The sequence below is a fragment of the Aythya ferina genome, assembly GCF_964211825.1.
Source record: "Aythya ferina genome assembly, chromosome: Z".
NCBI classification, from domain to species: Eukaryota; Metazoa; Chordata; class Aves; order Anseriformes; family Anatidae; genus Aythya; species Aythya ferina.
Window position 1 is genome coordinate 34,560,553 of NC_140299.1, and position 13,653 is coordinate 34,574,205.

The 13,653-nt window shown below is 37.7% G+C and overlaps 1 protein-coding gene across 6 annotated transcripts in view; it reads right to left on the minus strand.

Moving 5' to 3' along the window:
* Positions 1–84: 84 nt before the first annotated feature.
* Positions 85–13,653, minus strand: part of FREM1 (FRAS1 related extracellular matrix 1) — a 71,200-nt gene continuing 57,631 nt past the window's right edge. For 4 of the 6 annotated variants that reach the window (XM_084504740.1, XM_084504739.1, XM_084504741.1 and 1 more), the window contains 7 exons: positions 12,297–12,535; positions 11,531–11,578; positions 11,045–11,227; positions 10,650–10,775; positions 9,871–9,986; positions 4,858–4,943; positions 85–3,987 (listed from right to left, as the gene is read on the minus strand). In XM_084504740.1, coding sequence (XP_084360866.1) covers positions 3,788–3,987; positions 4,858–4,943; positions 9,871–9,986; positions 10,650–10,775; positions 11,045–11,227; positions 11,531–11,578; positions 12,297–12,535 — 998 coding nt within the window. In that variant the 3' untranslated portion in view covers positions 85–3,787. Of the gene's footprint in view, positions 3,988–4,857; positions 4,949–9,870; positions 9,987–10,649; positions 10,776–11,044; positions 11,228–11,530; positions 11,579–12,296; positions 12,536–13,653 lie in introns of those variants that run through there. The other 2 variants (XR_014687340.1, XM_084504742.1) reach the window with 2 other exon arrangements.

Here is a 13,653-nt window from a genome sequence, read left to right on the forward strand (position 1 = left end):
ACACAAAAAATGAAAACAACAACAACAAAAAGCACCTTTGGTTCAATTATGGAAGGAAACTGAAGAAACACAGATTCACCAAAATGATATGTTTCAGTTTTGTATTAACACAAAGCTATGCATAACAATGTATATAGTGTTCTGAATACAGTAATTAGGTTAGCACCAGTCTTGTGATGTAAATAAAGTAGAATCACAGTATTCGCTGAGTTATATATATAATTTCCTCAAGCCTATTTTTGTAGTTTTAGAATGAGTGAAAAAAGAATGCCTTCATTACATTTCTGTGTGTACAGAAGAGATCTCGAAAACTTTAGTGATTTTTTCCAAATTAAACTTGATCTCTATGACATTAGTAACAACACACTTGCTCACGCAAATACAATTTGTTCTTAAGTTATTGAAGCTTGTTTTCCCTGTATTTGGCTGAATCTGGGGAGCGACAAGAGGTAATATTACTAGCTTCAGTTACTGGGTTACTTCAAAGGTCTCCACCCATGGCAAGATCTCAACAGTGTAATATCAAAAGAATTCAGGTCAGAATTTTCTGCTTTGGAAGAAGTGTTCCTGTGGCAAGTTGCCTACCATTTTTTTACACAGCTGTCATCTGCAAGTCATCTGCTTGGTCAACAAATTAAAAAGATAGCTGACAGGGAGAGGAGGTGGTTAAAAGAAGCAGGCACACAAGCAGCTCACCATTCCCTTTTTAGAAAGCTGGGCTAACAACATTTGTGGTTTTTTTGTTTGTTTGTTTGTTTTCACTGAGCTGTCACCTGTTGATTCTGTTGCTGTTAAAAGACACATGGGTAGTTCTGGTAAAATAAAACTTGTGCTCATTCAGAACATCCACAGGTGAACACCAGTATTTATATGACTTTCAGCCTCTCAAAATTCTATGTTGACACTGATCCTTGAATGCTTGCTCAGTTTCCCAAGTTTATTCAGAGTCTAAATCAAGCTGTATTGAAGACTGAAAAAGTTCCCAGTAACTTCTCAGGATTTTAGGCTTTTTCTTTACTAAAACTCTTAGAGACAACAACTTCCTATGGCAACAGAAAAAGTGACATATTTTTGCTTTCCCTGTTTTGAATATGTAATATTTTTTGAACCTATCCTAATAAAGAGTGCAAAGATCACTGAAAAAAAAAATGCTTCATTTTAAAATCATGTAAGAATTTTAGCTTCATTAAAATATTGTATCAGATCTCATGAAAGCAGAAAATGCATATAGTTTGCATAACTAACTATCCGTTGTGTACTGAAAACTTCAAACACCTCAATTGCTTTAAGGTACTTCAAGTAAAGTACAGAAAAGGGGTATTTTCCACTCTTCACACACAAGCAAATTTCTGAGATCAGTGCTGTCTCAGTACAGTCACTAGTCATATATTAGTTACTGGTCCAGTAACAAACTCCACGGCCAAAATTCCCTCTCTGTTAAGGTCATTCATTATATAAGTAGGAGGGGTACTTAATAATCTTGATAGGTTTTGTAAAGATAGTACCAATAAGCTCAGTAGTTTTTATAACAAGAAGTCCCTAAAGAAATAAAATTTTATGTTTAACAACCTCTCTTAATCATTTTTCCCTGCAATTACAGAACATGATATCAAGCTATCAAGTGTGCTTTGTTGCACCATGTTTTTTTTTGTTTTGTTTTGTTTTGTTTTGTTTTGTTTTTTTGTTTTTGTTTGTTTTCAGTGAAAAGAAATATATATATATATATAAAATTACAAAGAAATAAAAACAGGTCTGGACAGGTACTCAGAGACTACTTGTTTTGGGGGTATTCTTGAAACAATTAGCATATATATCATTTTGGTTTAGATAATTTATTGAGCAAAAGTGTTAGTGTTTATAAAAATGTCTAGAAGCTTGGCATAAAGGTTATAAAGACAAAAACGAATTATGGAAGTGTGTTTGGTTGTATCTGTTGATACCAACAATATGATATGGTTCTGTCCACAGTATTTTACCTCTAATCTTGTAAGGCACTTGTGCTTATCTGCAAGAGTGCAAGAGTCCCTTCAGAAAGGTGCTCTCCTACATGGAAGGACTGTCCAGCTACTCACATGCCTGTTCTAACTCATCATACGCAACAAGGAGGGATAAATAATCTCTGGAACAGTTCCTCCAGCACAGAGAGGAGAGGTGATTCTGCTGCATCTGTTCCTTCACAGGACTGAGAAATTACTTTGAGGAGTCCTAGAAAGAGCAGAGGTGCAAATGGTGCACAAATGTAATTGATCAAGAGTCTGGCCGAATTGATGAGCTTGTAAGGGACGTGGACAGAAACAACTGCTGGCAGCAGGCAGGCAGATGGGAGGGCTGAGAGTTCATATGGTACATGGTAAATTCTTCATACTCGATGCCACACCACCTGTCATACACTCATGTCAGGCAGAGGGAGGGTTTGAAAAAAGCTTTAATTTTTTAGCAAGCTTATGACTTGTTTCTTTTTTTAATTTTAAGGCTGGCAGTAAAGAGGTCCTAAAACAAGATTTTTGTCATGTCAAGAATAACTTTACTATAATGTTACCAAGTGGTAACATGACAATGGCATGTATATATAACAAGTTAAAATTAAGTTATGGGCAGCTGTTTGGGTTTTGGTGTTTTGTTATTTTGTTTTGTTGTTTTGTTCTGTTTTTTTTTTTTTTTTTTTTTTGGGTCTTTTTTTTTTTTTTTTTTCTATTAAATGCTGTTTTTAAGCTATTCTCAGAACTAAATCTGGATTTTTTATAATTATTTTTTAAAACCTCAAATCCCTAATAAGGACTTAGATTAATACTTTTCAAAAGCCATAGCTGCTTTAGTACAAAGTATGTCTCACGATTACATTGGCTTATACACACATATAAATCCTATTCATGTTCATGTATCACTGAATCCCATGATACTATTCTGGAATTAAGCTTCAGTATTAATTTTTTTGTGTGTGTAAATCATCCTTCGAGATAGCATTAAATTTGCAGAGGTCCAGTTATTTAATTACACTGTAAAAATTATAGCAACATCATGCAATTCTAAAAAACAGTGAATAAGTGAATAATTTTAGTCAGAAGTGACAAACAATGTGCAGTTCTATATGAGCAGATCCATTAGGATCTGAAGCTGTTCTTGGATACTAGAAAAAGAAATACAAGGCTTTTGCTCATGTTGGTACTCTGTCACTAAACCATATCACTGCTATTCTTTTGTAGAACATTGTACTAGGATATCCACACAAAAAGTACAAAGTACAAAAAGTATCCTAACAAAATGTCTCACCCTTCCACACACAAGATAACCTGCTTTCAGACAGCAGAGTCTGCCCTCACTTCCACCCCAAACAGTATTTCTTTCACTGTGACTGCAGGGTAAAACTGCTGTTTTTATTGCAAATGTACTAAAGCAATAGCCAATCCATAATCACTCCTTAAGAGTGAAGCAAATCAACTGATGTGCTACTTTCTTTGTTTTTTCTTTCTTTCTGTGTAAACAAAGGTATGTTTACACAGAAATTTGATGAAAGCGGTTAGGCCTAGCTCTTTGGTGTGAAAATACAAATGAATAAGCGACAGATCAAAGTTTCTGGGAAGAGTTCAAAGCCTTGACCTGGACTTACTGTTTGCAACTGACCTCTATTTCTTGTTTGGAATCCAATGCATCTGCATCTCTGGCAACACAAAATAAAACCTCGGTGATAATTAAGATAGTTTTCTGTCTGCATACCATCACATGCCTGCAGATAAATAGACTGAAACAAAAGGAATATCCACATGCTTTCACAGGGATCCTCCATTCTTTACAGCTTTCTAGAACATACATAGCTGTTCCGTTTGACCTTCCTGCAGTCAGTTGCTTGCCATTTTCCTCTCTTCTGCACTAATACACAATTGTTGCCTCTCTTTGGAAAGTGATAGAAGCCTCTTCTCCAGTTAACGTATGTGACAGGTTCTCCTCCATTCCACTCCCAATGTCCAGGATTGACTTGGTCATTCAAGCCTGTGTGAAATAAGTAAGACCAAATGAGTGATATTGTTCATCCCTGGAGCCTGATGTCAACAGAAGCATGTTGTCCTATCCCTCTTAAAAAATATATGCAAATTGTGCAGGCCAAAAATAAATAAATAAATGAACAAATCTGGAGAAATACAAGCAATAATACACTTTAATATTTTGTACGGCATCTACACTTAACTTTTTTCCACATTACTGGCCTGAAATGTTTTCTTTCTCTCCATGTCTATCATACCCCAAGTTTCTCTTTTGATACTTAGGATGCCAAATAGAGTGTCATATTCAAGCCTGGGCAGCTTCAGACTTCATGGATTCCTCCTGAAAATAAAATCCTGCAGATCTTCATAGATCTTGTTTATACTGTTGAAAGGATGATAGTTAGCACAACTTAAAGTATGCATTTTCACTTAGCCTCTGAGTTCCTAAGACCAAAATGGGTCAGATATGACCTTTCTTCTTAGCTAGAAGAGATGACAATTAGAAAATTGACACAATGGGCTTGTAGTTTTTATTCTTATCAAAGGACTTTATTTCTCTCAGGGTAACAGAATCATTATGCCATTAAACATGAGTACAAACTGAATGTAGTTTTTAAAGCTGATTTAGTTGATTTATTTTACCAGCTAGGTTTAAAACGGGAAAGGTTTCTAGGCAACACAGATCATGATAAACTCTTCTTTTTGATAAAGACATAAAATTATCCAGGTGCATGACAGCTATCAGTTTATGCATTGCTCTGAAATACCAAAAGCTGCAGAAAGTTGAGGGCAATGAAGCATTTGGAAATGGTGCTGAAAACTTGTAGCAGTTTAAGGCTTTATCATCAGTCACTTTATTGTCAGCTGATATACTTGCCTATCCAAAAAGGCTTTCTCCCGCTGAAGTCCCACAGCCACTGCATGTGTTGTTCATTAGCCACACTTGCTAGACTCCCCTGGTATCTAGGCTCAACAAGAGAGAAGAAAGTAATTAGAATTCCACAGAGCGACAGACATCTCCCACAGACTTACCAACAAGATGCATGAAGGATTCTAACATACAGCTTATAGCTCACATTTCACAGGAAAATCAGTACAGGCATGAAAGAATAACTACATAAAGATTTAGTCTTACATTTACCAATTACTTGTAGAACTTAAGTCCTAGATTGATTTTTCTAATTTTCTAATGGAAAAATTAAAATGTCTGCGCAAATAAAATATGTGTATACTGGACATGTGTAACAAACTCAAAAACTATGTTTTAAATCATGGACATAATTGTTTATCAATACTGCCTTTTCTCTAAAATAAAAATCCACCACACTAAAAATCCAACATAGCACAGGATTCACCCCCCTACCCCTCTTTGCACAGTGGATCCCCCAACACCTACAGGACAGCTGTGTGTTAGCCCTTACGCTGTGTACCTGATGTGCCCTGATGCAAGGCTACCCTAGACCAAGGACCATACACAGGCCCCATCAAGGTCCCTTAAGATCTGAGACCACCAAAAAACAAAGTATGAAGGATCTTACTGACATCTTCTATGTACAATCCACAGGTAGAGGTGTGGCAGGGTGGCCTCAGAAGCATTGATCATGACTTTACAAATGGTAGACTGACCCAGCAGAAAGTGGTTAGAAGCACCCAGACAGGGGCCAGGGATTGCACACCTCCTTATGGTACAGAATCCCCAAACTTCACCCACTGATTGCAAAGCTGTGTTACCAGCTCTTGTGTGTGTACTCTTTGTCCCCTTGCGTCACAAGGGTGACATGCTTCTTCTCTGTGCTCAACCACCAGGCCCATCTACCAAGTCTCCAGTGAACAAAGCAGTTACTCTGGCTAATGCTCTTGGAAAGTTTTGGATTCTTCTTCTTCAAACAAAAGGTCCAGGAAAGCAGGGCAGCTCATTCAGGGTGTCCTCCCCAGGTAACTGATTCAGCAGCAGAACGCCATTCCCCCTCACAGTGACTGTGGCTGGCCAGTCACCAAACTTGAGGCTGAGAAGAGTTTTGGGCAGCAGTCTCTGTGGTATCACCATTAGTAAGCAAGAACAAAAATAGGCATTTTATCTGGCTGCTGCTTAAAGACAATCAAAGCACCAGAACTTAGTCAGATACTTTAGAGAGTTGTAATAATTTCAAGAAAATTAAAAACAAAAAAAAAGCATCAATTTGTATCAGTAACTGCTATACCATTTACATACAAGGGTGGTCTGAGCAGTAACAGATTCAGACTTTCTTCAACACAAGCACCAGTGAGAGCCTTCAGCATTGTGAAGGGAAAGCAGTGCAATAATTATGTTATCTAATCTTTCCTCCATAAGAGTGCTTTCTAAATACAGCCTGACCAACAAACATGACTGGAGAGAGAACAACTATTCTAATCATTAAACCTGGTCAAGGGTTTTGCGGTATTGTAGGGAAATGAAAACAGTACTGAAATACCACTGCTGTTAATATTTCTAACCTGTATCTCCAGGCAGAGCTCCTGACACAAGAATTGATGAAATAATGTTCATTATGGAGTTATGTAAATCTACCACTTCCTAATTTAAATTACTCCATACTGCCTTATTTATAAATATTTATAAATAAGGTCATACTGCCTTATTTAAACAACAACAAAACCACAACACTGATTCCTCTGGTAAGTAAGTCCATTTGCAAATCATTCCTTTGTGATTTAAAATTTTTGCTTTCAAGTCAAGAGCATTCTTCTAAGAGCAGTTTCCCAAGCTAAGGAAATATTTCAGGTAGCCATTAACCTTGAAGTATTATATGCAAAACACTTACCACAAAGACTTTTCTGATTTTACATGAAATTAACCAGTACGTTTAAAGGAGGTCTGTACCATTCTGATAAACTGAACTTCTGCAAAAGCAGACTTGACTGGCAGTGAAGATCTCTGTAGCACAGGAGGACATGTGATATGAATTACTGCAGTAAATTCATGTCCCATACTGACAGTGAAGGGGCAGTGACTGAGAGGCTCTGCTGTAATTATCCCAGGCTTTTGTTTGCTCACCTAGGGAGTAATCCTGGTGCCTTGAAATAGCTGTCTAGCGTTGCTTATGACACCTCCTGATATTCAAAACAATCAGATGAGATTGACAGACATGATGCTGAGTTTACAGGAGCCCTATATATCCAGAGTGGCTGTTGAAAGTCAAACACCTTGGGCCTTCAAAATTACTCCCTGTAGTTACTCTCCTATGCTGGAGTCGCCTGTAACAATGTAAGTTAAATCAGTCTCTTACAGAACTAGTACAGCATTAGGAGTGGAGAGCAGTTGGGTCCACCCTGCTTTGCACAAGGCAGTACAGAGCCATCACAAAGGATCTAACCATTGTTTTAGATATGGCTTTACCTGTGATTCCTAAGGACTGAAGTCACATGTTGCTAAAATACAAACACAAAACAGAAGAACAGCCTGTCTTAAAAAGCTGGCAGCAAATGATCTGCAATCTGATCATATTTAGATTCTCTTTGAATATTTAACTTTGAGATGGTGAAGGCATCATTTGACTAACAGCAAATCAAGCAACAGTGGATTCTGTCTTTGCAGGAGCAGCTGTGAAACCATCTTACATGTGAGTGAGCCCTGCTGCATTGACCCTAGGGGAACATGTGGTTCTATGGGATAAACAAAAACTGCAACATAAATGACCAAAATTGCTGCTAAATCAGGCTGCTGTGTGGTCACTGAGCCATAATATCCCTCAGATGCCTCTCTTCATGCTGCCAAGAGTCTCCTCATGCATAAGAAACAAACACAGATAAATGAGTTTTAAAACACCTTTCTCTCCAGTGTATTGGAGGAGGCTTAGAAATGGTACAAGATTTTATGTGCAATTAGCTGAGATTTTTTTTTAACCATACTATCACTATTCAGCAACTTCTGTCAAGACAAGCCCATTTTTATGTTGTCTTCTATCTCTGCACATGGAAACCAAAGAGTGGTATGTCCCTTGTAACAAATGGATGCAACACATATCAAAGCTCACTGCTGCAACATGCAGCGATAGAACCCAAATGGGTTTGCATAAGCCCAAATACATAGTTATGTCCAGACAGCAGTTGCTTCCATGATAAATTGTTTGTGCTGTTTATCCTGATCTACATACTAGCAAATGTCAAGCAAGAAAATAGAATAGAAAATTGAAAATAATGCCACTTTTTTAGTAATAAAAAATATTCTTTTTTTGTATTTTTTTTTTAGTTATATATATATATATTTATTTTTTTTTTTCAGTGAAATTGGCTGGTATCATGAAAGTCAATTCTAATCTTTTTATTCAATATCTGATGTTTCTATGATCTATTAAGTGGCATCCATGTTGATTTCATTTGCTTATTGGAAAACTTCAGCCAATTAAATGCCAACAGTAGAAGTACTAGAAGTATTAATTACAGAAATACCAGAACCAGCAGTGGTGGATGATGGGGGCATGGGAGGAGGAGGACAAAAGCACAAAATAAGATGTATTAAGTTATCTTATAGTAACACTTTAAAGTGTGTGCTTGGGGTCCTACTTTGGAAATCAATTCCAGGTGGAGGGCAGGAGTACTCCATTTACCATGATAAGGCTTCATCAGTCTGTGGTAATCTGACATTAATTAAATTGTCACTGCCCTAGGATTCACTTGCTTGTGGATTGTGATATGCCTTGACTCTTTGTGTATCTGTTTCACGCTGTCACTAACTTACTGTTACTCAGTTTAAATTCTGTATTACACACTATAGCCTTCAGCAGGAAGTTATCTTCCACAGACAGTATGGGTCCCTGGGAACACACTCTTCTACGAAATGGGAATACCTCCCAGCATACAGACATGTGATTAATTCAGTGAGAATTCCTCAGAAATCAACTGAATGCTGAGTCCTTTGGGAAGAAATACTAGAATATTCACAACTGACAGCTTTGCTGGGATAACCCAACACTTTAGGAAAAACTATCAACAATATGAGATTTGTGGTGAGTTTTCATACAGAGTATTGTCCATTATCTGGATAGAACATATTTGGAACTAAGACTCTCCTTTCGCCTGTTACCAAGACAAAATAAACCGGTATAACTGACTGGAATAAATCAAGGTTTGTCATGCATGCTTGTACATGTTTCATGTTGCCTATATATTCTTCAACCACTTCCTGAATATATTCTGTTTCTTTCATCTGCAACCCATCTGTGTGTTTCAATTTTCATTTCATGGAGCAATAGAAAGAGGCAATTAAAGCCCATCCTTTTGTTCAGCCTGGTGCTCAGGATTCAACACAAGATACTGAACATGCATGACCCCAGGCAAGCTCAATGTTACCAAGGCTAGCATTTCTTCCAGTCCTAAACTGTTGCTCCTAAAACAAAAATCACAAAGCAGGCCTCAAAAGTTCAAGGCTGGCTTGTATGGTGGATTTTGTATTTGCCTCCTACTCTGTTACAATTATTATTATAATTTACTAACTTTCATTTTTCCTTAGAAGTCAAAATCTTATTGTAAAATTGGATGACAAAGTTTTTGAGTAGTTACAGATCCTGAATCAGCTTCTTCAGAAGAATACCATGCAGCACAAAGGAGCTGGTAACATTGTGCTGTTGCTAATATTAACTGAAGACAGAGTCAAAGAAGTGGTGGATCAGAGAAGGCTGAAGAAAGGCATCCATATAATGAATATAGTATGATAACCACCCAAAATCCTATGACACTAATGATATATGAATTTTCCACTGGGTCAGAATCCCAGGGCTTGTTCAATCATGTTGTAGCTGTGCAGCACAACAAAAGCAGGGCTTATCCAAGTGAGCTTATCCTCAGGATCAACATTCAGTTCAGGGCAACAGTCAGTGCACATCAAATACATTTGTTTTGAGAAGTGGCTTACTGTTCTCTGCAAGCCCGAGCAGCAGTATTCCAGGTGACCTTGTGATTTACTACCAGTAAATAGCAGTTCCCATCATGATGACTCCATCCGGAGGTACATTTTTTTGGGCTCACCTCCTGAAATAAAAGATGAAAAGGCAGAACAGACTCTTACTGGGTAAGAGCCCTAATAATCAGGCTTGAAGCTGAAGGTGCTGCTGATAGCCTCTCCAGAATTCGACTGAACATGAAAATTAGTGTATGTCAATAAAGCTAAAGCATCACTTAGAAGATGTAAAGAATTACATGCCTACCAGAGGACTCCATGGTTTATAACCAGTAGCATAAAGCTGACACAAAGTCTCAGATCCAGAAATCCTCTTAAGAGAGGACATTGCTTTGGATAACATTTCCTGGCTCCTACAGTTTGCGTAGGGAATGAGGTATAACAAAAATTCAGTATGAGATAGTGAGTGGCAAGGGAGGATGTTTGCTTACAGAATACCTAAGTCAGTTGATTTTACTAAATCCCATCCACAAGCATCAAGACAACTGTGTCCATGCAGTTTGTCTAGAAGCACCTGTGGGTGGCAGAAACAAAAGGTAGCCACAGCAATCAAGCTCTCATCTTGTCTCTGGGAATTTTCACTTCTGTTCACAGTAAACGTGACTCTGGACAACTTTTTTATCCCCTGCAAGCACAACTCAGTAGTTGTTACAGGCTGAACCTTTGCTTCAGAGTCTTAAGCTTTGCAGACTCCATGCTCTGCTTCAGATGCATAGTAATGGTGACCTTTTTACCTTGCTTTGGGAACTCCAGAATGTCCATATTATCCCATCACACTGAAATAACTTCTGAGTGCTTTCTTCATAATGCAAGAGCCCCTTCAAATCTGGTGTACAAGCCTTTGGAAAGGAGTTGAAGTCCTGGAAAAGGGAATGGCACTTGAACATTTGAAGGGAAATAATTACAAAAAACAAACAAGTTACGTGAAACAGATGCAACAGCTCTTATATTAAACTTCATTACACGAAAACTGCAAGGATTAAGTTGTTAATTTATCTGCGTATTGTTCAAACTCAGTTTTGGAACAGGGGGAGTTAGGCTTCTGATCTCAGAGGCATTAACTAATTTTGGAAAAGAGCACAACTGAAAGCAGATGGTAAAAATTCCTATGAAAGAAAAGGTTTCATACTTCATGGCTTGAGCGTGGTTCAGATGCCAGTTCTGCCTTATCAGCTTGTGGGATTTCTGTCTTCCTAGAGGAGACGACATTTATCTGCGTTTGTGCTTGATTAATTACTGACACTTCAGCCTTCTTGTTTGCTTTAGCTGATGAGGTATCATCCTCCATTTTGAGTGATACCATCCCATGATACTTGGATTTACAGTACCACAAACAAGCAAAACAGGAGAGGAAAAACTGTGTTAGCTCTTACAAGCAGCTTTTAAATACTGCCTCCCCTCCCCTACCTCCTCACCCCCACCCCCAGCAATAGTACAAACTGTTGGAAATTAAAGGGGAATTATACCAATGAAAAAGGAAGATACACAGAAAAATAAAGCATTGGTCACAATGAACAATGAACTTGGTTAGCAAGTTGTTCTGCATAAAGTCCAGAAAGAGCAGAATCAGAAAGAAATCACAGAAATGTATGAGCAATATTCACAAGATTCTTACTTTGAAAAATACATCCGTTCCATTTCTAAATACAGATGAAGGATGAACCTGAAAAAAAAAAAAAGTACAATAGCAGAACGAGATGGACATATTCATACATTAAAGAAACAAAAATTTCAGTGAGATGTGCTACATGGTCTAAATTACAAATTATGCAGAATGATTTTAGCTCTTTCTCTCTGAAAATGCAGACTAATGACTTTTGAAAACAGCCGTCAAAAATCACACGTTAAAAGTGTTTTTATAAACAGATTGCATTAACTTTTAAGCAGAACATGACAAAACCAACATAGCTTAAATAGGAAAACTCAATGGGCAGGCTCTGTTCACTGTTTAAACTAACAGTATTTTTACCCTTACAACTTCAGGACCAGTTTTACAATTTCCATGCACTGGCGTGACTCGAGTGTCTCCAGTGAAACCTTGCATCTTTCTTCTAGCTGACCCATAACTTAGACAAGATTAAAAGCTACATAATTACTGTTGTTGCTTGTTGAACTTTTCCTTGTCCCAGCTGCTTTCATTCCTCTCCCTCATACATGGATCTTCAAAATCAGGAAAGGTTCCTGTGCCTCCTCACTCCCCATCCCCCTTCACAGTATTTTTAGTCCTGTAACACTTATGTCTGACTCAGGACAAATGCAAATAGGTAGTACCTATTGCACAGTCAGGTAGAATCACTTCAGAAATAGGACAATTAAATGAAGATATCAAACCCCAATTAATATATAAATCAGTCCATCACCACACAACAGAAGTGTCTTACTATTCTGCCATTTCCTATCACTCTCAGCCTGGTCCTTGACTGATTCACCAAGCTGTGCTCCTGGAGCGTGTCCCCTCTGTGCTCTCTCATCCCTTTGGAAGGAGGTGGTGGGATCCCTTCCAAGTGAATGCTGCCAGGCCTGGAAGGTGATGAGGAGCCTGAGGAAACTGCAAACAGCGTGCCTCTCCTCCAGAAGTCATGCTTGCTTTGGCCAGAAGAATGAAAAGAGCTGCACTGACCTGAAAGCATTAAAAATGGCAGATGGTCAGTTCTAGCTGCACGATCAGATAACTGGTCATGTTGACATGGCCACATAAACAGTTTGTCCTTAAAAGCTGGATGACTCTTTCACTTGATGTGGCTGATTTGCTGTTTGTTCAATCATCCTTGTTTGTGGGGTTTTCTTAATTATAACTGTCTATGACTGCAGCTATCTGTATATGTACATTTTTTTGCATAATGCATTTACATAATCATAGATCAGAATCCCTACCAAGTGTCTGCAGAAGATACCTGTTTTCATGGATAGATTAGGGTTTGGAGAGCTGGATTTTTGGGCAGGGATAGGTATCTTTAACTAATATTGGTGATACGTCCAGTATGACCAGTCAATTTCCTCTTCAGAAACCCAGGACACTATTGTTCCTTCAAATTAGTTGTGACAATTAACTCCTGACTTATGTTATGAATGTTAAAGAGAAACTAGATCTCAAAGTTTAAATGGAATTTTGGTAAAATTAAGCCTCATTCATTACAACACATGTATTTAAAATACTGTTTCACTAAGTACCAGATGGGAAAATATTATTCACCTTTTACAGGACTCAGCTGCTTTGCTAATCATTTGTATTTTTCTTCAGTTGTTACTTTTTGGTGTGCTTTTAGGCACACTGAAAAACACAATAATAATAAAGAAATAAAGGCCTAAAGTCTGTAATAATCACTGCTGTGCACTGTAATGTTGTGGCCTGTATTTGCTATGCATTAGAAAATGTATTTCTAAGAGCTGTGTCTCGTTATGTTTCTTTTTAGAGAGGAAAATCAATCTTTTTCAGAGGTGTGTAACCGCTGTTGTACAATCACTGAAAAACAATTCTAATGGACTCAACAATCTTTTTTTTTTCCACTTTAATAAATAAGAACTGAACTCATGTTGTTATGAAAAGTGGTTTGTTTCCCCCCACTCTTCTCATTTTGTACTTGTTGCTTTCTCCATGCTGTGTTTCCTAAGAGGATGAATATGATTGTGTGAGAGAATAAATGGTCTGCAACTGTCAAGCCTGTTTTCTCTGAAAAGAAAGTAAGCATTTTGATGTGAAGGTAAGTGTTAGGAACAACTTGTGGTTGGCAATAAGTA